At 52.8% G+C, this 24,421-nt stretch overlaps 11 protein-coding genes across 11 annotated transcripts; 6 read left to right on the forward strand and 5 right to left on the reverse strand.

The window, feature by feature from the left end:
* Positions 1 to 173: 173 nt before the first annotated feature.
* Positions 174 to 1,179, reverse strand: N7468_007999 (DUF3431 domain-containing protein; the record flags this gene model as incomplete). The annotated part of the gene is made up of 4 exons (XM_058477295.1): positions 174 to 222; positions 283 to 673; positions 736 to 908; positions 983 to 1,179. 4 exons carry the CDS (start codon positions 1,177 to 1,179, stop codon positions 174 to 176), a joined length of 810 nt encoding a protein of 269 aa, XP_058327640.1.
* A 2,072-nt stretch (positions 1,180 to 3,251) lies between these two features.
* On the reverse strand, positions 3,252 to 4,300 carry N7468_008000 (U2-type spliceosomal complex subunit CWC24; the record flags this gene model as incomplete). The annotated part of the gene is made up of 3 exons (XM_058477296.1): positions 3,252 to 3,337; positions 3,405 to 3,702; positions 3,761 to 4,300. 3 exons carry the CDS (start codon positions 4,298 to 4,300, stop codon positions 3,252 to 3,254), a joined length of 924 nt encoding a protein of 307 aa, XP_058327641.1.
* Positions 4,301 to 5,345: 1,045 nt separating this feature from the next.
* Positions 5,346 to 9,318, forward strand: N7468_008001 (uncharacterized protein; the record flags this gene model as incomplete). Its single annotated transcript, XM_058477297.1, has 5 exons — positions 5,346 to 5,747; positions 5,802 to 7,471; positions 7,500 to 8,025; positions 8,091 to 8,330; positions 8,380 to 9,318. 5 exons carry the CDS (start codon positions 5,346 to 5,348, stop codon positions 9,316 to 9,318), a joined length of 3,777 nt encoding a protein of 1,258 aa, XP_058327642.1.
* A 13-nt stretch (positions 9,319 to 9,331) lies between these two features.
* N7468_008002 (PH domain-containing protein) lies at positions 9,332 to 10,288 on the forward strand (the record flags this gene model as incomplete). The annotated part of the gene is made up of 1 exon (XM_058477298.1): positions 9,332 to 10,288. The coding sequence occupies one exon, from the start codon at positions 9,332 to 9,334 to the stop codon at positions 10,286 to 10,288; it is 957 nt and encodes a 318-aa protein (XP_058327643.1).
* Positions 10,289 to 10,939: 651 nt separating this feature from the next.
* On the forward strand, positions 10,940 to 12,180 carry N7468_008003 (class I SAM-dependent methyltransferase; the record flags this gene model as incomplete). The annotated part of the gene is made up of 3 exons (XM_058477299.1): positions 10,940 to 11,024; positions 11,247 to 11,363; positions 11,498 to 12,180. The coding sequence occupies 3 exons, from the start codon at positions 10,940 to 10,942 to the stop codon at positions 12,178 to 12,180; spliced, it is 885 nt and encodes a 294-aa protein (XP_058327644.1).
* Positions 12,181 to 12,687: 507 nt separating this feature from the next.
* Positions 12,688 to 13,254, reverse strand: N7468_008004 (uncharacterized protein; the record flags this gene model as incomplete). The annotated part of the gene is made up of 1 exon (XM_058477300.1): positions 12,688 to 13,254. One exon carries the CDS (start codon positions 13,252 to 13,254, stop codon positions 12,688 to 12,690), a length of 567 nt encoding a protein of 188 aa, XP_058327645.1.
* A 110-nt stretch (positions 13,255 to 13,364) lies between these two features.
* On the reverse strand, positions 13,365 to 14,252 carry N7468_008005 (DNA helicase ZGRF1-like domain-containing protein; the record flags this gene model as incomplete). Its single annotated transcript, XM_058477301.1, has 1 exon — positions 13,365 to 14,252. One exon carries the CDS (start codon positions 14,250 to 14,252, stop codon positions 13,365 to 13,367), a length of 888 nt encoding a protein of 295 aa, XP_058327646.1.
* Positions 14,253 to 15,070: 818 nt separating this feature from the next.
* N7468_008006 (BAR and SH3 domain-containing protein) lies at positions 15,071 to 16,712 on the forward strand (the record flags this gene model as incomplete). Its single annotated transcript, XM_058477302.1, has 4 exons — positions 15,071 to 15,184; positions 15,240 to 15,557; positions 15,624 to 15,740; positions 15,792 to 16,712. The coding sequence occupies 4 exons, from the start codon at positions 15,071 to 15,073 to the stop codon at positions 16,710 to 16,712; spliced, it is 1,470 nt and encodes a 489-aa protein (XP_058327647.1).
* Positions 16,713 to 17,631: 919 nt separating this feature from the next.
* Positions 17,632 to 18,862, forward strand: N7468_008007 (uncharacterized protein; the record flags this gene model as incomplete). The annotated part of the gene is made up of 5 exons (XM_058477303.1): positions 17,632 to 17,807; positions 17,863 to 18,005; positions 18,058 to 18,202; positions 18,249 to 18,439; positions 18,504 to 18,862. 5 exons carry the CDS (start codon positions 17,632 to 17,634, stop codon positions 18,860 to 18,862), a joined length of 1,014 nt encoding a protein of 337 aa, XP_058327648.1.
* Positions 18,863 to 19,492: 630 nt separating this feature from the next.
* N7468_008008 (uncharacterized protein) lies at positions 19,493 to 22,057 on the reverse strand (the record flags this gene model as incomplete). The annotated part of the gene is made up of 1 exon (XM_058477304.1): positions 19,493 to 22,057. One exon carries the CDS (start codon positions 22,055 to 22,057, stop codon positions 19,493 to 19,495), a length of 2,565 nt encoding a protein of 854 aa, XP_058327649.1.
* Positions 22,058 to 22,725: 668 nt separating this feature from the next.
* On the forward strand, positions 22,726 to 24,057 carry N7468_008009 (putative RNA 3'-terminal phosphate cyclase; the record flags this gene model as incomplete). The annotated part of the gene is made up of 1 exon (XM_058477305.1): positions 22,726 to 24,057. One exon carries the CDS (start codon positions 22,726 to 22,728, stop codon positions 24,055 to 24,057), a length of 1,332 nt encoding a protein of 443 aa, XP_058327650.1.
* Positions 24,058 to 24,421: the final 364 nt, after the last annotated feature.

The following is a 24,421-nucleotide window of genomic DNA, read 5'->3' on the forward strand; positions in this document are numbered from 1 at the left end:
GTTCAACTCCAAGCCTTCAAGGGAGCGCATTCCCGAGGCATGCGCAAGAAAAGCAACAATGCGCGAGGGTATCAAAATGGCAATATGTACTTGGCGAGCAACTCATGACTGCGTATGTACAACGCACACAACTCCGAAATGCAGCACTGAACGAAACGCCAGGCCGCCGGTACTCAGCATTTCCCATAAACCTGGCAGTAACAGAGTTCCTCCTCGGGACAGCTAGAGAAGCGTTAGTAACGTTTGGGCAACATTATACCCAGCCAGGACATGGAAACTTACTACACGGCCTCCATGCCGAAGATAACATGCCACATGAACTCCATAACCCGTCCGGAACTAGCGTCGTTCATCGAGGTGTCGACCAGCCACTGGCGGAACTTGACATAGTCGTCACGAGGTCGGCGGTGGACCTGCGATCTGGACACGGCGAATTGGGCACAACAGGCAGCGCCGATCAGATCAGGCTTCCGGAGTAAACGCTGTGCGCCTTTCTGGGAGACCTGGTAAGGGTCGGAGGTATTCATTGGGGGGGGTGGAAGTTCCAGAGAACATGTCCCACCAGACCTGGTCGGTGACGTGGGCGTTGACGCGGTGGGACTCCTTGCAGCCGGGGTTCCAGTTGCAGCGGAGGTTGACATAGCCGTTTTGCTGAATGAAAGGCAGGTTGAGGCTTTTCATGGCAATCACGTTGTCGTGCATGGGGGGCATCGACGTGCCAGGCCAGGAAGAAACCAGAGCGGTGGGCGTGCAGGAAGACGATGGTCGAGGGGAGTTTGTCGTAGTAGTCAATTACGTAGGTAAGATAGGCCATAGCTTCATGGCCCTTGTTGAAGGGGGTTGTAAGGATTTCGTCGTTGGATCGTGTTTCGGAGGAAGGGTTGACGACGTAGATTGCTCGCTGCCAGCTACAAAGGGGGTTAGCGTCTGTTCAAGACGATGGGTCGAGTGCCGCGTCTTTGGGGGGTCCAGGGGATGGAACGTACTCCGGAGCTCTTCTTCGACCCAGCCGGTGTATTCTTCCTCCAGTTTCGCCATAACAATGACTTTATCCCCAGGAGGGAGAGGTGGGACCCTGATTGCGTCGGGTTGTGGCGAGGCCTCCCAATCGAGCTGTTGCAGCAAGTATGCACCTGTGCGATATTGGCTACAGACATCCTGGAGATGTGATCCTAGCATGTATAACCCAATTAGCAGGAGCGCTGAAGCGCACACTGCGAGTCGCGTTCCCCATTTTAACATGATGAAAGGGCAAAGGTTTTCTTCCAGGCAGGCCCTTGATGGGAGCTCCGCGTATACCAACTTCGAGTACAAGCACTAGAGAGCCATTGATTGTATATGTGGCGGTTCGAAGGAGAGGGACTGTCGACTGCCTTATAGGAACGAGAAAAGCGGTAGGGAAAGAGCCGAGGGTGGCACGACTTAGTAGAAAGGAGAGAAGGGGGCCGAATGTGGGGCCAAGGAGGGACTTTAAAGCCAACAGGCTAAACGTTATAGAGGTCAAGGAGCGACAAGAATTTAAGGAGCAGTGGAGGATGGCGATCACCAGAGGAAACAGTTTGAAGAGAAAAAGCGAAAGGCTGAGCCGCGTCATTGGTGAAATGGGGCGAAGAAGGGGGCGCTGCTAGTGTGAGGCAGTCCTGGATTGGCCTGAAACTGCAATGGGGCCAGGGTCCACCCGCTGATTGGTCTGTTGCCTCGTCTTTTCCCTGGAAGAGCAAAAGCTTGGCAATGGAGCGAGAAGTCCAACTTCCAAGGCCGATGACCTTCTTGCCTTCGCGTGTGTAAACGGGGAACCCTCGAATACCCTCGAATACCTCGTATATGGCGGATCATGAGAGGGTTTGAAGGCCGGTCGAACAAGCCGCCTCGGATCTGGGGCCGCTGCCTGGTAAGGCACAGGAAGATCCATGGGTCTCCCGTGGCAAAGCCCAGGAAAATGCAGGAACTGAACCTTGAACGCCGGCCGAAGCCATCTGTCCCCCGCTCCATAGCGCCATTCAATTCCGTCTGGTCCAAGTGCTCTTTACGGAGTAGTAGTGCGGTTTCGAGTAATCAGATTGACCCCTGAGTCCCGAGTCGCTGGAAAGCGGGTCCGAATGCACGCACCTCCAGATACGTACATATACAGCGCGCTCTGGCTTCTACAGTTTTGTTTCCGAAGAGACATGTTTGCCTCGAGAACCTGCACAGCCTAAGGCGTACCCCGGGACCAAGCCCCGATTTTCAGGCTCACCATCGCCGCCATGAGGACTCGCCCCACCCCCCACTCCAGAGTCAACTGGTAACTACTATATGGCTGCCTTGTCATCATATGTACAGATGAGTTGTTGGTACCACTTAGCACAATATGATAAAGTGGTACGGAACTATTTGGAGAATCAGGGTAACCCACGACTACCTGTTATCCTCGGAAATGAACAGACCAATGACAATGTCCCGAATTCCTCAATTTCCGCAAATATGCAGTTATATATCGTGGAGCTGCCCGCCTAAAAAGTACCCGCACGAGGCTCGGTGACTGTCCACAGCAGTTTCCCCGCAAGAGGAACCCGCAGAGCGCGTAGGCAGCCGCGCGTCCCCCTATGACTCGTGGTTTGGGATAACGTAGATATATAGATAGGCTTAAACATTTGGTCTATTTGTGGTTATTCCAAGGCTACGATCTAGGTGTGGCGTCATTGCATGAGGGGTAACTAATGATAACCGCCCGGAACCAACTTCGCGGCGGACCCCAGCGGGGCTGTGCTGTCAATATTCCATTCCAATACGGAGTAGTTGCTTTGCCGGTCTGCGCTCCGCCGTAAGAAGCATGTGCTAAAATAAGACTGTGCGTCAGGTTTCGAGAGGCTTGCAGCTGAGACGCCGTGTGATTGCTTGACTCGGACTGGATGCAGATATATGCTTGTACACCTTGGTAACTAGTACCTCAGCAGCCCCAGGGCGACTGTGCGCAAGCAGATATGGGAAGGCTTGGAATGCTTGTCGGATGGATGTAACATCTGAAAGTTCCGATGGCATCATGATACCATGCTCGGCCTGCTTATCCTGAGTTGGCTACATATCTTAGCAGGGCTAACCGGCAACAAATGAGACGGATTTTGAAAGGTTCAAGGACTTTTCTTTTTCCTTATCTACATTATTTGCTAATGTACATGATATGGCCATGTGGAATATGCCAAAAATAACAGCGTTTATTCTCCGAGGGCAGTCCGGCTGCCGCTCACTGCATTGAGGCTCAGGCGAAGAATCTACTCAGCTTCTTCCTCCTCACTCACTTCTTCCCCTTCCTCGATCGCCTTCTCTCGCTTCTTCCGGGCACGCTCTCGCTTTTTGTCTAGTAACACATTGAGCTTCTTCGCGACATTGAAAACACCCCCCCGTGCCCGCCCCGCATGCCTCACAACTTGGATCCTTCCGGTACCGTTTCAGAGCACAGGACTCGCAAAAGTAGTGTCCGCATTTCGTAACAATAGGGGTTTGGTAGGGCTTTCGACAGATGAGGCAAGCAAATGGTATATTATCCAGAGCATCCTCATCCTCGTCTTCTTCGTCCTCCGTCTTTTTCAGACCGCCTCTTTGCGCTACCATCTTCCCGCCCGGTTTCTTGCCCTTTGTCACATCCTCCCATTCCTTATCCAGTTGCCAGCCCTGAGCGTATACTTCACGCGAATGTAAAAACTTGCAGCTGTCACCGAAGCCCTGTATAGAGATGTCAGTACATTACTCGTAAGAGGGAACCATTGGAGTGAAAACTTACACAAAATCCCGTCTGCTTCCAGTCCTTACACACATCGGGCGCAAAGTCCATTGTAGTCACCGTCCGCACGTTGGTAGAAGCCTTGACTGGTCCAAACTTTTTCGGCGCATCTGGGTTTTTTTGAATGAAAGATGTGTAGTTGGCGGCACCCTTGTACGTGCCATCCGGACCTGATGTAGAACCCTGCGGCTTGTTCCGCGTTGATCCTAGCAGGTTCTTTGCGCTCAAGTCTTCCTCATCGTACCAGTTGGATTGTTTCGTCGCATCGTTACTGGAGGTCAAGGGAAGCGGACCGCTGGATTCTGGGACGGCTGGGGCTTTTCTTGTGGTATTCGCGGCGGACGAGGCTGTGACAGCTACATTGGGGCGTCGGCGCTTAATGCGCCGTCCGTCATTATCTTCATCGGAAGAGAAGTCGCTCCCCGAGTCGGAGGCAGGTGGTGGTGTGGCGGGTTTCTTGCGGAAGTTGCCCTTGGGCTTGGAGCGCTTTTTGAAGCCGAACTGGGGAACTGCATCGACAGATTCCGTCTCTCCTGGCATGTTGGCGGACTAGAAGAGAATCCAGAGTGTGAAATGGTCAAGAGCCAAAATATATTCGAGGTTGACCAGAAATTAACGAAGGTCCTAGAAAGCCTAGCGATGATGTAGACCTGGATTGAAAATCAGGATGACTAAGGAGCCCGGGCTCAACCATGGGTCCGACAATGCAAAATGTGCAAACACGCACCAAAATAGAAAACCATAACAGACAATAATCGCACGAGGAACCTTGGAAAGAGCGTCGCCCCTGCAAGTATAAACGGTGCATGGCACAACCCCAGATAAGAATTCTAGAACCCCCCCCCGCAAGGTACGGAGTAGATCATTAGACGTAACTAGGGGAAACGCTTCCCTGTCGTGCTTGCATCTGCGAGGGCCTCCGTAGTTTTTGCCAATTGGCACCGGTGTATCAGGGTACCAAGAGCCCCCCCCTCAGTCTTCTCCTTCTCTTGGGCTCTCCCATCTCCTACTCGCCAACTCAACCCGACGTTCCCTACCAACACGTTTGTATTTTCCTTGTAATTTATCACCAGTCTTCCTTTCCTGTTTCTGTGTCTGTTTCTTTTGTCTCATTTTCGAAGGTGCAGAGGGTGTCAGGCCCCGGAACCCGTTTGTTGTGCTTGGACTGCATCACTCACGCGCGTCTGGCCAGTCAGCTTGTCGGGACGGGGAACCCAGACTGATTGGGTGACTGTTTGTTTTCTGATTCCCCTCTTCCCACCTTCGCATCCCGCGACGGTTCTTCTATTCCCTGTCCCTTCTTTCCTATTGTCGCATCTCCTGTTGCGCGATTTGTGGTCGCTGGTCGGCTCGGTCTTGCTCTCGGTGCAGACCCTTCTATGATTATCTTCCCCTCTTCGAGGCCCGCCAAATAATGCCCGTGAATTACCCCTGCTAATCAACAACACTCACGCGCCAAAACTCCAAGTCTCCACGGCGACTGTTTCCTCCGATCTTGGGGATCCAGACGTCGCGTGAGACCACCTCGCCTCCGGGAGGATGACCGCCCCCCAACCACGGAGCCGACAATTCCCTCACCTCCATGATGGAGGATCCATTCGTTTCTAATTCTGTGCAGCCCGCTGCCGCCCGCGAATCTCACCGATACTCCTCGTTCGACACTCAACTATTCAGTCTCAATGCCTCGTCCCCGGCCCAGGCCAAGCGAGCCCTCGAGGCCCACCTGGCTGAGACCGAGCGCCGGCTAGAGGAGGCTTCCAAATTGGGGACCGCCCTGATCGATCAACAACGCGAACTCTCAGAACAACTCAAAGAAGTTGAACGGCAACAGGATGAGGGGGAGATGGGTCCAGAGCTGCGCCAAAAACTCGCTGATTTGGAGCGCGAGTACACTGAAATTGGCCGGGAGACGGCGCGCGCATTCCTTGCGCCGAAGCGCCAAGCAGGCTCAGAGGACCAATTCGGGACTCCTGGATTTGATCAAAAGGTATTGTGACCATCTCACCATTTTGCACTTTGCTAGCGTTCTAACTTCTTCCAGTCCCCGCTGAGCCCCGCCTTGTTCGCTGGGCAAGCGACCAACTCTCCCAGTAAAGTCAGCGTCCCATCTCGTAAGCAGCGCAACCAACCCTCGAGCCGTGTGCACGACATCGAATTCGCAACCGAGATTTCGACTTCTCTCTTGGCTCAAGTTCGACAGCTACAGAATCTCCTTGCCGAACGTGAAGAAACTCTCAAGTCGGTAAACTTGGAGAAGGCGCGATTGGAGCTGGAAGCGGAAGGATATGCCCAAAGGATCCGTGCTCTTGATGACAGTGAACAGCGGTATAAGGACGAGAATTGGGCCTTGGAAACCCAGACTCATGAGTTGAACGCCGCTATCAAAGAGGCAGCAGAACGTGAGAATAGACTCAACACCATTCTGAGTGCATCTACCGCGGAAAAGAACGCCGTGGAGCGGGAATTGGAGGAACTCAAGCAGACCAACTCGAAGCTGCTTGAGGAGCAAGCCATTGTTAAGAAAGCAAATGACTCTGAGATCCATCTTTTGCGTCGCAACCTTAATGCTGGTGACCTCGAGAAATCGGCTCTCCTCAAAAAACTCGAAGAGATGACAGCCCAAAATCAAGAGCTGGCCAAGGCTGTTGCGATGCGGATTCGACAGCACGAGTCACAAGGCCATCAAGACCAATCCAACGATAATGACGAGGAAGAGCCTGAACATATCACTCCTGAAAGCTCTCCTCCGCAGTCCCCCAACAAGTTTACCCCTCGCCATGGCCACCTAGAGTCGGAAACTCTGAAGAGCTCACTCGGTCATGCTCATCGCATGATCCAAAACCTCAAGAGCACCATTCATCGAGAGAAGACCGAAAAGATTGAGCTCAAGCGCATGCTGCAAGAGGCTCGGGATGAGGTGGAGCAGCGCCGTCGTGACTCTGCCGCGCCTAACGGTGCGGCAAAGAAGAGTCTCAAGAAGAAGGAAGAGTCCTTCCGTAAGCCTGCCCGACCGGATCTGCTGGGCGCTGGTCGCAAGGAAAAGTCTACGGTTGAGTTGCATGACACTGACTGGGAAGATAACGCTGGTCAAATCAGCCCGACCCGCGTAGCATTGTCAAGTTCATCTCAGAGCCGCCCCGCCTTCGAGTCCGATTCTACGGATGTGCCCGCTGACATGTACCAAACTGCTACGGAAGCTGAGGATGGATTCGAGACAGCCAATGAACGTGCAACTGCTACCGAAAGCGAGGCTTTCCAGACTGGTTTGGAGAGTATGGCAGATGACAGCAGTGACTCTGCAGACCTTACCGAAACTGAACGCACTATTCAGAGCACTCCGCGCCAGCGTGTTAGCTCGTCTCTGGTGATGAACAAGAACCGTGGTAACAATGCCTATCACAGCTCTGCCTCTACATCAGACAGTGAAACCGACCAAGATGGGGGATATTCTCCTAGCCAGATCCATATTTCCCGCCGCGTGCGTTCCAAACGAAGCATTCTCAGACGCATCCGCCCGTCCGGCGAGGCTCCAATGGCGTCCAACAGCCGTCCTTCGAGCGCACGTAACTCTCCAGCTCCAAGCTTCGAGCAAGCACCTGCGCAAGAAGGTCAGAGCTTATTTGCGGAGCTTGCCGAACTTGAAGGTGGTGAGGAAGGGGAAGAAGGGGGAAGAAGAAGAGGCTGCAGCTACCTCCCAATCCTCTACTCCTCGTATGCTGCCTGTGTCTGATTCCCGCAGGCCTTCGGAAGTATCATTGGAAGCTACTCCTAAGCCTGTGATGGTCGACTCCGGTATGATGACTGAGCCATGGGAGCCAACTACAGTCAGCGAAGCAGCTGTATCAGGTGCTGCTGGAGTCGTCGCAGGAGCCGCAGGGGCTGCAGTTGTGGCCGACACTCCCGCAACGCCACAGAAAACCGCAGAGCGTGAGATTTCAAAAGAGCAGGGCATTCCCGGGCTGGTCAGCTCAGGAACGCAGTGGACGCCCAAGTCTCCTGTAGACCATGAGCATTTGGCGAACGTCCCTACACCACCTAAAATGGCATGGGATGACCACTCTGCGCAAGTCCAGACTCAGAGTCAGCCTGTGGAGGCAGGCACGCAATCAGATACCCCTGTGCTTCCTGACTTGACCCTAGCCGAAATCATTTCTGAAGAGACTCTGCCCTCAGCGCCCAAGTGGCCAGGGCTGAGCATCGGCTACATTTCTGGACCGGTCACTGAGCCTGTCAAACAATTAGTTCCTGTTCCTGATGTTCCGGAAGTGCGCGTGTCTTCGATCGAGTCACAATTTACGGAGCCTGTGTTGGCCGTTCTCCCGAACCAGAGGTTGTTCGTGTTGAGGTCCCCGTGGAGGTGCCTGTGGAGGTCCCAGTTGAAGTACCCGTTGAAGTCCCTCGGGAACTCCCTGAGCTGAGCTTGTCAAATCTTTTCACAAACTCCACTGAGCCTGTTAAGCCCCAGCTTCCTGAGCCTGAGCCTGAGCCTGAGCCCGAGCCCGTCCCCGCTTCCGTTCCTGTTATCGAGAAAGAGACCCCTAGCTATGAGTTGGGACTCTCAACGCTCTCCGTGCAGCACACGGAACCGGTCGAATATAAACTGCCTGAGCCCGCCCCAGCACCGGAGCCCATTGTCATTACGGCCCCTGCCCCCTGAGCCAGTTTACCCAGAACTTTCGCTCTCTTGGCTGTCTCCCTCGTTCACAGAGCCTGTCCTCCCTAAGGTTATTGAGCACGTTCAGCCGGCTTCGTCTCTCTCAGCATTAAATTCCGTGGAGACTCTTCCAGTCATCCCTTCGCCACGTGTGATTCCTGCCATGTCAGATTTTGCAATTCAGACCGATCCAGTCGAGGAGCCCAAAGCTGCTGCCGTGCCGATCTACGAGGACAAGCCTACCGAGACGATTCAAAACGGGACCAGCGCCGACACCGACCGCCGGGCAAGCACAGGGTTGGCTCTTAATGATATCTCTGGCAATGCTCTGCCCCTTTCACCCAGGTCCCTTTCCAGCTCTGTTAGCATGGACCAAGGCTCTCAAACCATCCTTTCTTCTAAGCAAATTGACCGAATCTTAATGGAACGTGACCCTATTCGGCCTCTCTCTTCCCGTGATAGCAAACAATCGAGGGACTTGGCAACTGCGGCCGCCCAGACCGCCGTTGCAAGCTCACCATTTGCTACCCCCAAGCCCCCGTCTCGACAACAATCGTCGACCAAGTCAGCTGGATCGACGCCTCTCCGACCAGATACCGCCGCAAGCCACGCTTCTAGCCTCCATCCACCATTGCCGGCCGACCATCGGGAGGCAATCCTAGCTGCAGAGAAACGGTCAATGGACATGCCCGCACCAGAGCCATCTCCTTCAATCATGGGCCCTCCTTTGGCCCCTGCATCTGCTTATCGGATGAACGCGCAGACAGCCCCACGAACCCCCCGGAGAGTCCGCTCCTCGGGCGCCATCCACTCGCACCGCTTCTACACATGCACGCATGAGGAGAGGAAGTCTGAGTCAAATGTCCCGACGGTCGTCAGTTTCCTCGTTCGCTTCGGAGATTGATGAGAGGTTTAACATGAGCAACCCTCACGCTGGCCCCATGCCACACGGGTACGGAGCCAACACTGATCCACGCATGATCCAGGCAATCACTCAGACAATGATCGGCGAGTTCCTCTGGAAGTATACTCGAAAGACTGGGTCTGCAGACATGTCCACAACACGACACCGACGGTACTTCTGGGTTCATCCGTACACCCGTACGCTGTACTGGAGTACCCACGACCCCCAAACTGCCGGAAAGAGTGAACTCAAAACAAAGAGTGTGCCTATTGAAGCAGTTCGCGTTGTTGCGGATGACAATCCTTATCCTCCTGGCTTGCACCACCGTAGCTTGGAAGTGATCAGCCCTGGCCGGAAGGTCCGATTCACGGCATCTACTAGCCAGAGACATGAGACTTGGTTCAATGCTCTATCATATCTTCTCTTGAGAGAGACCGACGAGAACCCTGCCGATCAGGATAATGTGACATTGGATGACATCGACGAGTTTAATCCGGGTTTCCGATCTGCATCTCGCACCGCTGCTAGGATGTCGATCTCTTCACAGAAGAGCCGCGGAGCCCGACACGCGTCAAAGGTCCCACCTCGAGCCGCCTCGGCTATGTCTTTCCGATCCGTTGCTACCTCTGGACGTGCCTCGCCAGCTTTGAGTTCCCCGGGACACACCTCTTTGCAAGTTCCCGACGAACGACAACGCTCTTCATCCCGGTTCAGTACCATGCTTAATGCGTCAATCCGCGGATCGATCACTAGTCTGAAGGGTCGCCATGGCCAGTCCTCCAGCATTAACGATGAGAGCCTTCAGGGGCAGGAGAGCGTCGAGAGTTTTCCACATGCACACCATGTGCATGACGATGATGATAAACTTGAGAACGTCCGTGCCTGCTGCGACGGAAAGCACGATGTGGGCTCGCTCTCCCGCACCAGCAAATTCAGCCCGCGGGTGAACCGCATCCATTCCCACCACTAAAAAAAACACGTTGCTTTGGTCATGGTTTGATCGAGTTTGCGGGCAGGTCCTCAAACCAGACGGTTTGCGTCTACTTTGTAATTGCCACGAGTCTCTTTGTTTTCTCCCTCGTCCCAGCATTTCCTCCCATTCCAACAGATAGAAGGTATATCTGTCTTATTTTGTGTTGCCAGACATTTTTTTTCGGCTTAACCTGCATTGGCTACACTACCACCTACTACATTACACAATTGTCAATCATTGTTTTTCTTTTTCCCTTGTCACTCCTCTCCTCAGAGCCATCATCTCTTGTCCAGTCCCTCTTTTGTTCCTTCTAGTGCTGTATTCTATCAGTCACTGTTCGGTCTGGTCAGACCATCACTACATTTCCCTTTTCTGTTGATAATTCCGTGTGATCCTGTTCGAGTCTTGTTTTGACAGATGCACCAGAACGTGAGTTCATACCAAAATCTAGGTCTTGCATTTACTCAACCTTGACCCGTCGTAGCCAGACGGAAGTGTACCGAACGAGTCCCGTGAGTCGTTTCAATCGGCATCAGACCAGACGATCTATGGATACTTGATAAGACCACGTGACCAACACGCCCCACATATAACCGTAGATTCGGGAGTAGGAAAGGATCGCTTTCTACTTCTTCTATTCGTCCTGAAATGAATCCTGCCGCTCCCGATTCTTTTATAGAGAGGTTTAAAGGCCTGCTGGAGCCTTCGGCTCTGATGTGGTGGGCAGCAACTCGTTAGTCCACCCTGACAGTCCTGCTTTCCCCTGCCATATTTCATAGACCTACCAATTGAAATCAATCACCGAACTCGGTGATTGGAATCGGCGATGATATTCCTACGAGTGGTACTCCAGCTTGGGCCTGACTTCAACGCTCAAGAATACCATATAGCTTACTTTCATTGAAACTTTTCATTAATTATCATTCGAATCCAATGTACTAACGACGGCGCTCAGATTACTATCGCGTCTGCTCCGAAGCTGTCTTCCAGAAGGGCCAGGTTCTCGCACCAATTTTCCAAACTTCCAAACTTCGTGATGAAGCCTTTGGGCGATTCTGGATTGAATTCTCCAGTAAGTCCAAACCCCCTTCCCAACGAACGTCCATTGAAAATGCCCAAGAAAAACGGAGATTACACCTAATCAAACAAACCCCGAATACATACGAATCAAAACCAAACGAAACCTTTATACTGACTGACTCTCAGGACCGAGAGAGGAAGCTGCCGAGCCAGTCGGCTCCTCAGCCCTAATACCACCGCTTCTCAAGACCTCCAAAGGAGTAGTTCTCGACATCGGCCCGGGAACAGGAACCCAAATGCCGCTTCTCAAAGGCAGCGCCATCACCACCATCTACGGCGCCGAGCCCTGCACCGGCCTGCACAGCGAGCTGCGCCGCAAAGCCGCCTCCGAAGGCCTGGGCTCCAAGTACCACGTCCTCCCTTGCGGGGTAGCCGCCGAGGAACTGCTCCCCGCGCTGGGGACAGACTCGCCCTCTGCCCTGGCCGCGTACGATGTAGACCCCGCAGCGGGCGTCTTCGATACAATTCTCTGTGTCCGGGTGCTCTGCTCCGTTCCCGCGATGGAGAAGACGACGCGGGAGCTGTACTCGCTGCTGAAGCCGGGTGGCCGGCTGCTTGTTGTGGAGCATGTGGTGAACCCGTGGCGGACGGCGAAGGGGTCCTTTGCAGCGAGAGTTGCGCAGGCGGTTTATATGTTTTTAGGGTGGAGGTTCTATATCGGGGATTGCTGTCTGGATCGAGATACGGAGGGCGCATTGAGGCAAGCGGCCGCGGTGGATGGAGGGTGGGAGAGTGTGGAGCTGGAGAGGCATTTCGAGTGGTCTGCTATGCCGTATATATCGGGAGTTTTGACGAAGAAGAGTCTGTAGTAGTGTTGAATGCGCGTAGTAACTAGTATTTTGGGAAATTTGAGGTTCTTCTTCTTGTTCTATTCCTAGAGGAGTGGATGGGTCTGGATGACAGGACTCGACTTGTCCCCAGTTGATAAAAAGAAACTGATCTGCCCGCTCCTGTGCCGTACCTTCGCAATTTCCATTCTATAACCGGACTATAAGCAGTGACAACTCTGCAGCTTGATAAGCTCCTGCTAATTCCACCGTTGGGAGAGGCAAGGGGTTCATCGTACAGTTCCACCTAGGGTCACCCGAATTCCCAGTACGGTTTCTCAGCTATTACCCAATGTGGATATCCCGCTGGGACTGAGGTCTTCATAAAGTGGATTACGCAATTCACGGGCATCATATCGCTCCTCTGTGAGTGGGTATCATAGTCTAAGTACCGTATGGAACGTATGTACATCAAGCCTGCGCTTGCTCTCGGGTATCAAATAAAGCAAAACAATCAACAAACCCACCCATATCGACAAAGATCAAGGATCAATTTGAACTTGGCTTCGGCCGACCTGGTGGCCAGAAATCAAAAAGATCCAGTGCCTCAGAAGTCCAAGGGCCCTCCTCGTGCCCCTCAGCCTCTTCTGGTACGGCACTCATTGCACTCCGCATGAGGGTAGGCCTTGTTTGGACCGTGGGTCTGGTTAGTGCAGAAGGATCGGAGAGTGATTTTTGAAGCGACGCCTCATGCCTTCTGGATTGATTTCTAGGAGCAGACGAAGCCCGGCGAGTGGCGGGATCCTGGCTGGAAGGGGCGTTTTCCAAGTCCGAGCCCGAGCCTTCGGCCAACTCCTCAAGTATAACTTGTGTCGCTTTTGATGGTGCGTATTCCACGCTCAGATTTGGATTAGTGGGTGCTTTGGCTTTGGCGAGCTTCCTCGGCTTCTCAGTCTTGCTATTTGGAAGTAGTGCGGTATGTATGAGTTTCTTGCGTGGAGGTTGCATAAAAATTGGCATGGAGTCAACGGGAACATCGAGAACCATATCATCTGGAGCAACCAGGGAGAGAGTAGTTTCCTCTCTGCCCGTGGGCTCTGCTGTCTCCATGCCCATTTTTGGAGCAGACCCACGAGACGCGGCTGTTCGATAACTTTCTTGGGTATCCCTCATGGCTGGTTTCTCTTTTGGAGGCTGTTGACCCTTCGATGAAGCACTGAAACTATTTACTTTAGCAGGGACTCGGCTTGGTTTTCCTGCGGAGGGGGCATGGGTGATTTCAAACTATTTTGAGGCAGAGGCTGGACCGGTGCATTTCCAGTGGTGGTATGGGGCTCATCATCAAGTTCCGTCAAATCCACCACCTCGGATGAACGTTTTCTTTTGGTACCAACTGAGGTCGGTATGTCCGGTGGTCTTGGCCCAAGAGGTTTGATAGGTGGTGGCCGAGCGGTGATACTGGTAGCTGGTGGCCTCTGAGGCATTACGTCCTCCCTGCTAGGTGGAGTAGTACATGCCGAGATCGCTACCTTTTGCCGCTTCTGAGCTGGTTCATTCGATCCTTGAATGTTTGCTTGAGGCTGAGGTCGTTCGCCATGAGGGTGTGCCGGGGGTTGGTTCTTCTTGATCCCCAGCAGATCGTTCAATGAACGAAATGTTTGTGATGTGCCTGAGGAACGGCTTGGAGGTGGGTTCGTACGTGTGGGGGCAGGTGTAGGTGCGGTCGATATTCGCGGAGCTTGAGACTGAAGGGGGTTCTGATTACCCCTGGCGGGGGAGGCCTGGCTGGATTTCTTCTTATCGAACAGGTTCGTAATATCGGTCTGGGTGGTGCTGAGCCGCTCGCCCACTTCAATCAACACGCCCTTATCTAACTCGAGTTCATCACCGTCTTGAACTTCCTCAGCAGAGCGCCAGTGGTGATCGCCGACGAAGGTTCCACTGTCATCATAAACCATCACACGCTTATTGAAGGAGTGAAACTTGAGATACCCATCTTGCCAGCGCTTCGATTTGCGACGTAGGTCATGAGTGTACAGGCATTGGAATTTGATGACAGACGCGGTCACTTGGGGCGTGACGGCAGATCGTGCAGTTGAGGATGGCGTGGACATTTTGGAGAAGAGCAAACATCCCGGGCTCTAGAGCCCCGGTGAAGCTCGGACTGAGGCAATGCACGGCCGTAGTGTATAATCGAAAACGAGTCTGGCAACCTTAGAACCTTGGAAGGCGACGCGTCGCTTATCGATAAGGCTCAAGCCGAGAAGGCTGCAAGGCATCCAGGCCCCCCACAGGCCCCCTCAGGCCCCTCCAGGTCAAAGCTCATCGGGAAAAAACAACCAAAACCGTTTTAAGTTCCCATTTCAACGGAATCAGGAGAAAGTGGGCCACTCCGCAAGTCCCAGGCACTCGTTGCCACTGGCGATCGTAACTATGATGCTTCAGAGGAGAAGGCCAGCGTGCCCCTCGTTCCCGGCTCATAAATTCGTTAAGAGCCGCTAATGAAGTCTAAGCTGCAGGTCTGGGGGCCCAGGCGCAGGCTACCATGAATTAAATCCAGCCTTGATTTGCCAGTTACGAAGGTGGAGTGGGAAACAGCTCCATTCGACAAATTACTTAGTCAACTCGGTCCTGGCCCCCATGCACGTGAAGTGATCCCAATTGATTCCACCAATAAGATGGCCTTTCTCAAGCTAAAAATGGTGGTGGTGAGGTGGGTGAGGGGCGCCCCCGACTATCAGAGCCGCAGTGTGAGGCTGAAACAGCCTGGAAATTGATTTCGCCTATTCTCTCTGAGATGTCACGGCGCTAATAGACGCACGACGTGGCACGGCGCATTTCGCATTTCCATTTGTGTGTTCCTTTTGACATCCTTGTTTTCCCCTGGGCGACCCTCGCTTTCTCTTCCAACCGCTGTGAAACACCACACGCCATGCAGAGCATGCAGAGGAAGTTTGGTCGCTTGACCACGAAGCGAACCGCAGATGACAGTCAGGTCTCTGTCCTTCTCAAGGACTTCGAAGATGCCGATTTACTACTGGGCAAGGTGAGTTGATAGCTTTACACGCTGACAACCTTGACCGACCGCTAAATCGACGCAGATTGTCGAATCCACCAAAGCTTGGAAAGATGCCTGGGTATCTATTGCGACTCTCCAGAGTCGCATGGTCGACGAATTCGATGGTCTCTATGCCCCTATCCTCGGCTCCTCTGAGCCGACTTCCGCGCGCCAGCCCGTCGAAACAGATCCTCTCCTCCTGGCTCGCACGAACAGAATGCGGAAGGAATTTGATGAATTGCGAGATGACATAACCGAGGAGCTCAGTGTAGTGGACGACCGCATGATCCGACCTGCAGTATCCGCAAAAGACTTTATAGCACCTCTGAAGAAGACGATCAAAAAACGGAATGATAAAAAGGTATGTGTCCCAGTCGCTAAACCACGCGCGATTTTTGCGATTTTTAACCAAGTATCTTTCGGGTAGACGGACTTTGAGCGCTGCCAAAGCCGCGTTGATGGCCTCAATCAGAAACTCAAACGCAATGATCGTGATAACGCGGCTCTTGTCAAAGCAGAGGCGGAGCTGGCGACTACAAAAGATGTATGACGAATGAAGCCCTGTCCATTCTATTTAGAGCTAATGAGATTCCAGGTCTATCGAGCTGCTGACGACGATCTACGAAACCGCCTCCCAACTCTGATTTCGCTTGTCTTCTCACTAGCTCCCTTCATTCTGCACGCACAGATTGAAATCCAAAACCGGATGCTCGCCCACTACTACACAGTGCTACACACATACTGCGAGGAGGAAGGTTTCCCGTCCCCGCCACCCTCAATGGATCAAATCGTCTATGACTGGGAGATTGCGCACCAGCCGATCAGTGACAGGATCGAAAGCATGGGCTGCCTTACCCAAGGAAAAGCGATTCGCCAAGTGCAGCAGAACCAACAGAAGCCCAAGCGTCCCTCTCTCGGTGAACGCAGCAATACCATCGCTTCTACTCCTTCCAATGTCCGGACGGCGCCGCCACCATTCGGCATGCCAAAGCCTCCGTTCGCCGCCGATACACGCCCTGCATCACCATCATCTTCGTATTTGACTCCCAGAGGATCTATATCGGTCGCTAGCTCAGCCAGTAGCTCCCATCTTCCGTACGGAGGTGACTTTTATACGCCCCCTCCGGAAGTTACCCCAAGGGTCGGCTCGGAACCCGAGCAGCCAGCTTCTAAGCCGCTCAGGCCGACGGGACTCACGACATTCGCACCGGCGGGCCCTAATGTAGACCATTTCCGGCTCACCCATCAGCACTCCGCGCCAGTCGTGCCGACTGTTGATCCGTTGTTTGCGGCAGCAGTGAGCAAACCGCGTCCACCTCCGCCTCCACCTCCACGGCCAGCCACTGTCCAGTACGTTACGGCCCTCTATGACTTTGATGGCCAAAACCAGGGCGATCTGGTGTTCAGGGAGGGCGATCGCATCAAGGTCCTCACGAAGACTGATAGCACCGATGATTGGTGGGATGGAGAGCTGAGAGGTGTAAAGGGCGCATTCCCAGCGAACTATGTAGAGTGAGAGCATATGGAAGAATATCTCCAGACTTCACAGCTCGACTTTGGACTCTGGCTGCGTAGTCAGAAACTAATTTTGGCATTGTGCCCAGCTGATTGATTTGCGATGGATTTTACACATATTTTCTCCTTTGTTCATTTCCTGCTAGCGTTTATTTTTGACAGTATGTAGTCAGGCCCACCGCCCCCTTAATGACATATCCTTTCTCGAGGTCTATGTACGTATTCATGGCAAGATGGAACTAGATTTGAGGATCAGAAATAGTTGAGCGGATGCTGGAATCGACGATCCTATACCCAAAGCGATGAAGATCTGATTCAAGGAGCACAAAATGGACTTTCCTTACATCAACCAACCCCAAGTGGTCGAGTGGAACTCGGCTAACATCTTCCTTGGTCTAGTGGTGATGATTTCCGCTTGTCAATCTGATAAGCGCGGGAGACCGGGGTTCGATTCCCCGAGGGAGAGATTTCTTTTTTGCTTTTTTTGTCTACCTTTTTCTTGGCTTCGCCCTGGCCCGCCAAATTTCTTTCTCACGATATCAAGCATCTGATTCCACGCACCTTTTCTCTGCTAAATTTCCAAGACAGTGCGTGAAAACTCGACCGGCCAGGAGCCATGGGGCGCCTTGCTATTTATAACACGTAGACAGTATCCCGAAGCGGCTTAGCGCAATCAGCTGATCTTCCCCTGGAAAGATATTCATATCAAAGTATCAAGAGAATGAGTTCGAGGGTAAAAAGGGTCGAAGAGGAACGAAATACAAGTCAAAAACCCCTGCCGAGCGAGTGGTCGGCCTCGGATTCAGTGCCTGGGCGTGCAATTGCAGGTCCTTCCAGGTGAAACCCAGCATTCTACCTTTATATCATTCTTTCATTCTTATCATCCTTATTATCGCCCCCTTTTCAGTGCCTCGTACACTATGGGTGCGCAGAATGGCAGCAAGGAGGGCATACTTCCCATTTCTGAGCGTCAATCAAAACGAGATGACGATAAGCCGGATTCTAGCGGAAGCTTGTCCGACAGGATCTCGAACAATGCGACTCTTGCGGTGCTCGCGTACTGTCTGTCCTCTATCAGTATGACCCTCGTGAACAAGTACGTCGTCTCGGGCTCCAGCTGGAACCTGAGTTTCCTATACCTTGCCATCCAGGTTCGTATCCCTCAAGGACGCCCTCGAATATGCAAACCCTAATATAGCAAAGTCTTTCATTGGCACCGTAGCAATCGTCCTCTGCAAAAAGACGGGCCTCATCCCCAACGCGGCCCTCTTTGACTTCAAAAAGGCCCAAACATGTATGAACTCAGCTTGAAATCCCTCCCCAACTATCCACTAATCCACACCCAGGGCTTCCCGTCTCCATTCTGCTCGTCGGAATGATCTACACGGGCAACAAGGCTCTCCAATTCCTCTCTGTGCCCGTATACACTATCTTCAAAAACCTGACTATCATCGTCATTGCCTATGGCGAGGTCCTTTTCCTGAGGCGGCAGTGTCAAGCCTCTGGCCCTGCTCTCGTTCGGCCTGATGGTCCTCAGTTCCGTCGTCGCCGCTTGGGCTGATATCAAGCACGTCACAACCGCCACTGCAGGCGGCGACTCAACCGCGGCCGCATTATCGGTTTTAAACGCGGGCTATGCCTGGATGGGCATGAATGTCATCTTCTCCGCCTCGTACACCCTCGGTATCCGCAAAGTGATCAAGAAGACCAATTTCGACAACTGGGATGGTAACCGTTAACCCCCCCTCTCTTTACACCCCCGCATGTGATATTGTACTAATGAGTCCCGTAGTCATGTTCTACAACAACCTGCTCAGCGTCCCCATCTTAATGGCTGCGTCCGTGCTGACGGAGGACTGGTCCTCGGAGAACTTGCTGCGGAATTTCCCCGTCGAGACGCGCCAGAGCCTGATGATCGGCATCGTCTACTCCGGCGTCGCGGCGATTGGAATCTCGTACTGTACTGCGTGGTGTATCCGTGCGACCTCGTCGACGACGTATGCTATGGTGGGCGCTTTGAACAAGCTCCCGCTTGCCGTGGCGGGAATTGTCTTCTTCGATGCCCCGGTGACGTTCGGGGGCGTGTCTGCGATCCTCCTTGGGTTTATCAGCGGTCTTGTGTTTAACAGGGCTAAGAGCACTGGCTCATAGCCGTACTAGGATTGGGGTTATGCGTATGGGTCCAGCGGTCCACGTGCTGGGACAAGCTCGATATGAAGAGAATATATGATGCGAGGCAACGGCTGTTCAGTTTTGGGTATTGTTGTTGCACACTGTTTGGTGCTAACGTCAGGCTTTTGCGGAGTCAAGAGTAGGTGTGCCCAATCTGGTGGATTTGATTTGGTTCCGTGGACATAGAATACATACATAGAGGTAGACTGGTTTTTTTGGGTTCCGGGATGGGGTTTACTGCATTCTTTAGGGATACGGCAGTTCGTGAATGATAGCTAATAATAATTTGCATGACGAGATGCTTTCGCAATAGCACTCAACGCGGTATCTAGCATGGTATCTGATAGGATATAGCCGAGGCCAACCCTTCATTTATAGTAAAATCTGGTGCTGCCACCACTCGAACCCGACTCCGATTCGATGCTGCTAGGACTTTTTGGACTACAACACCGAACGGTCAATGGATATTGTCTAAAGATGTATGTATTTCAAGCGACATAATTATACCTACTAGAAACTGAGCCGAGGCACCGGGAAGGATAGCCAACCGGTTGGGACCAACCGAATAAACAAGCGCAAGTCTGACGAAAACGCCAAATTTCACTCGAACTACATAAACGCCTCTCCAGTCACTGTGCTCTCCCCATCGGAGTTCTCCGCCAACCCCATCTGGCGCCGGCGACTATCCAGGAACATCTCCACCATCTGCTTGCTCGACATCGTGCCTGGGCCTTCTTGCATCGCGTGGTACTCATCCATCATGTCATCGTGCTCATGGTTTCGCGCATTCTCGTTGTTGTATCGGGACTCCCGAGCCGTGCGCAATGATCGGAATTGAGCAGGCTTGGCTTTTACTGTCGGGCGCCGAGCCGAATATCGACGATACTGGTCTTGGGTCCATATCCGCTTTATCGAGGGATTGCAAGCCCTTGGAGGAGGAGTTGGAGACTCGGGTATTCGGGGCGTATTGCTATACCGGAGACGCATGGGTGATAAGGTCCTGTCGCTAGCCGATATACTTCGGATGGGCATGGATATTGTTGAGAGATCCTCAGTTTGTCCTTCGTTTTCAGATACCTTGATTTCGCCTTTTGTCTGTACTTTCTGGGCCGACTGAATGGTTCGGGTACTCGATGAGCGGCTGAAAGGGCGAGAGAAATTGCTTTGCGGCACAGCCTTGAGCGAGGGTTGACGTGTAGAAACTGTACACTCCTCAGTATGTTCAGGCAGTGGAGCTGGCCCTCGGCCAGAGTCTGCTGCTTGCCGGAGTATCTGTGTGATTTCTTCCTCGTCATCCTGCATCTGGGCTTCTTCTCGAACATGTCCACGTGTAGGATAAGTCATCTCGATTTTATCGATCTCCGAGCTGAACCACTTCTGCCAGTCGGCGCTTGGCTGAAGGTTTGACTTAGCCTCGCAGGGACGAGTTGGAGACGCATAAGCGCTGCGTTCAGACGAAATAATAGTGACTGTGCCTACATCTCGCTTCAACGAGACTGTGGAAGCAAGTGGTGTTTTACCACTGGTTGTTCGAGAGTAGAGACTAGTGGGCGACACTGACTCGGGTCTTGGTGACAGGCGAGCGACCACACTTTCTGTGTCTTCATCCGAGTCTTGAACGATAAACGCAGACTGTGGTGATACTGGTTCCACGACGGCACTGGACGGGCCGGTTTTCTCGTTGTTTGGTACGTAGAGAGACTGGGGCGTATATCGAGCGGCATGCTGCAGTTTAGTAGGCGAGGAAGAGTCCACCCGGGCAGTTGCAAAGGAACGAGGCGAGGCCGATGATTCAGTGCTGGGAACTCGGCGGACTGTGCGAACCGTACGCCTGCTCCGTTGAGAATAGACAGAGGAAGCGCGCTCAGGTATAGCCCTGTGCTCCGGGACATTTCCATATACAATCTCTTCGTTAGCACATTGCGCTGCGCGCTCAAGCTGACGACGGACCAGAGCTGTATATAAATCATGAGTGTTAATCAAGCCATCGAAGATTAGACGAGCAGGTTGGTCACAAGGGGCCAGAGTGGCTTCCCCAGAAGCAACAAGTTGTGTGTTCAAGTCTCCATGCCCTTCAACCAGAGGAAAGGACTGACTATACTGCTCAGCAGCAATTGGGTTGACGGCAGTCGATGCCCGACTCGTGGTGCGTATACCCTGCATAGAGCGGGAGGGATCCGACCTGATTGCCGTCACACGGAGCGGACTCGGTTCGCTGCTGCTGTACCCATATTCCGTCTCAGCAGTAAGCTTCCGAACGTATATTGGTCGAGCAGGAACTGCTGGACTTTCCGAATGAGCAGCGGGCTCAATCTTTTCCACCGACGAGACTTTCTCAGGCTGTTCCACAGTCTTTGACAGGCCAAGAACACGCCGTAAACCATTCTTGATCGTCGCGGAAAATGTACGTGACCGGCGATGGAAAGATTTGAAGCTGGCCTTTCGCGACAGCTTGCCGGTTCCACTACTCTCACTTGTGGCTCGGAAAGTCTTGCGAAAAGGCTTGTGTTCTTTTTGATGGTGCGTAAAGAACGAAGGCTGTAGATTACCCGTCTTCTCCGCCTCTTCGACGAAGCTTTCTCGAGCCAATTCAATTGCCGCATCGTGGCTCTTCGCATGATGAAGTTTCCTGCCGGGGCGTCCCCGTGCAAAAGATGTAGAATGCCTGAGCGTGCGGGGGAACGAAAACCCGGAACCGTGATCGAGGTCATAGCCACTTTGCGGCGAAATGGACGGCGTGCCATATGAGCTCTGTGGGAAACGCTGCCGGGTCGAGAACATCGACTTGGCTTTGCGCAGTCGACGGTATGATGAAGGTACCGAGCTGTCCCGTCCATCGAGTCCTTTCGGCTCAATTATAGGAGATAAGATAGCGGATTCCACCTGAATGTGAGCTCTTTCGGACACGGTTGGAGCTCTGTCATCTTTTGAAGAGGCCAGAGATTCACACGCAGAGCTAGAATCAGTCCGGAGGCGCGAAGTCGGCCGTCTACTAGGCACAGCGACATTGTTTGGCCCGCCGAGTCGATCATACGAGGTTCTGGATTCTACCGACGACCTTTGGCTTGATCGCATAGCTCGAGAGGCAGCAGCTGCTGCTTGGGAGCGAGCGATGTCTGGATCAATGGACGGTTGTCTGGGAATGTTGCTCCTGCGTATGGAGTGAGAAGACATAGATCGACGCAATCGGTCTCGAGTGCTAAAGGTGGAAATCATATTGAGGAAGTCTGCACACTATACGTGGTATGTTATGAAGATGCTTGGAGACAGAAGATTCAGGGCTCTGTTGCTGGGTACAGTTGCTGTACGCCGCGCACATTGCCAGAAAGAGCGTCCCACGTCTCTGTAGAGGAAGGCACGATCTGGGTACAGCATCGGCCCGCTCCCAAAAGGAAATTATTGTTCTTTCTATGCTTTCCATGTGGAAAGGAATGAATTCAACCGTAGCAGTTTGTGACTTTGCAACCTGCAAGTGCTCTTTTGCATGTCAAGAAAGCATGAGTAACGATATAAGTCAGATGGATCACCTTCCATGAGTGGCCGTCTTTGGGCGTCTACCAATAAGGGCAGCAGCCTGAGCGCTAGCCTGGTTTATACTGCCCATCGATATCATACCGCTACCCCTACAGCTCAGGTGAACGAAGTTATTCCAGTCGCCCCAGCCCGCACTGTGACTCAGGATGTGCCAGACCTGCGCCATCTTGACTCATATCATCCGCCCATACCCTTCCTCCATCTAAGGCCCCCCCTTCATCAGGCAAATATATTCCCTTTGAACAGCACCATTTAAGAGCAAAGACTTTTCTGAATTATGAGTATCAACGAAAAGCGCGAGCCTAAAAATGGCGGACCCAACTAAAGATTCCCGCCCAGACCCACAACCACGCCAACACCCACGCCCCATCGAACTAGATGGCTGTACTCTCCAGGGAGGCGGCCAACTGGTTCGCATTGCAATGGCTCTAGCAGCCTTAACAGGTCGACCAATCACTATCAAGAATATCAGAGCTGGTCGCCCACGTGGTGGGGGTATCAAACCTGCCCTTGCAGCAGGGATCGATCTTTTGGCTTCGATCAGTGGTAGCACAGTGGTGAGCGGGCATGTAGGAGCAACAAACATGACTTTCCAACCACCACCACCACCAGCCAGCATAAGTCCGACAGAGGGTTCCCTGGAAATTGTCTCTTTATCCAATTTACAAGTCGATCCCGAATACCATGTCTGCTTATCGACGCCCGGCTCGACGCTGCTTGTGTTCCAAATTCTGTATCCATACTTGATGCATGTGGCCACGCAGTCGCCGACGGGTTATGTCAACTTGAGAGTCACCGGAAGCACCAACGCGGTAGCTGCCCCATCTTACGATTATGCCGCTCAAGTGATGGTACCTAACTTTGCCCGCCTGGGCCTCCCCAAGCTGTCCATCACCCTACACAAGCGTGGCTGGGCTTCACCTCCCATCGAGATGGGCGAAATGGGCTTCTCAATCCATCCTGTGAGCTCACTGGGACGCGGAAACCAGACATCATCCAAGACAAACCCCTTTCCATCGATCCATATCATGGATCATGAGCGCGGGAAGGTCACCCAAATCGATATTACCGTCCTGGCGCCAGATGTCATACTCCCTGGGCTACGGATGACGGTTCGCAAGTACATTGAGGATGACATGAAGAGGGCATGCCAAGTACTTGAGACTGAAAATCCGTCATTGTTCGAGCCTGCGGCCGACCCAGACAACCCAGCTAGCCCCCGTCGTGAGTCGGTTCAGATCCATACTTCCGAGACGACTCAAAACAACCGCATCTATCTCTTACTTGTGGCTCACACTTCGACGGGCTTCAGGCTAGGCTTTGATGCCCAGCTTGAACGTCGTCAGATCGACAAGGGTAAAATCATTGATATCATGGCAAGTTGCGTCGAGGGATTCCTGCATGAGATCTCGGATGATCCCAAGCTGGAGGATCAGCTGGATGCTGATCTGGGGCCCGTTCGGCGATCATGCCTGGATTCCTACATGCGGGATCAGATAGTGATCTTCGAGGCTCTGGGAAAAATCGGCCAGGCTGGTCCTCCGGATTCGCGCAAGCGGGAGGACACACGATACTTGTCGAGCCACACCAAAACGGCGCAGTGGGTTTGCAAGGAGATACTCGGTACATCGGAAACATAATCTTGAATCTAAAAGGCTAGAGCGATGGAGCAATCTCGAATTTCGTTTTTTCCTTTTTCCTTTTCCTTTTACGATAATCAGATACCCCAGAGTCTGTTTAAATGAAACCAATTCTTCATCATTCCAAAAATAATCCTCGAAGTCTGGGCTCTTTGACCCGAGGACCAAAATTTAGGGATCGTGATGACAGGGGGCGGTTTCACCTCGAGCCGGGCCCATGGCCACGGCAAACCAGTGAAAAGGACGAGAGAAAACGTCACAAATCTGGATCTCCAAAACGAGATATTCCAGATATTCTATCTGATGCGCTCCACCACGCTCCACCACCCTCGATCGTAAGCCTCGAAGCCGGCCCTTACCGACT

Source organism: Penicillium chermesinum (assembly GCF_028974085.1).
Source record: "Penicillium chermesinum strain IBT 19713 chromosome Unknown utg000006l:1.0-2335141.0:1.0-2336784.0, whole genome shotgun sequence".
Lineage (NCBI taxonomy): Eukaryota > Fungi > Ascomycota > Eurotiomycetes > Eurotiales > Aspergillaceae > Penicillium > Penicillium chermesinum.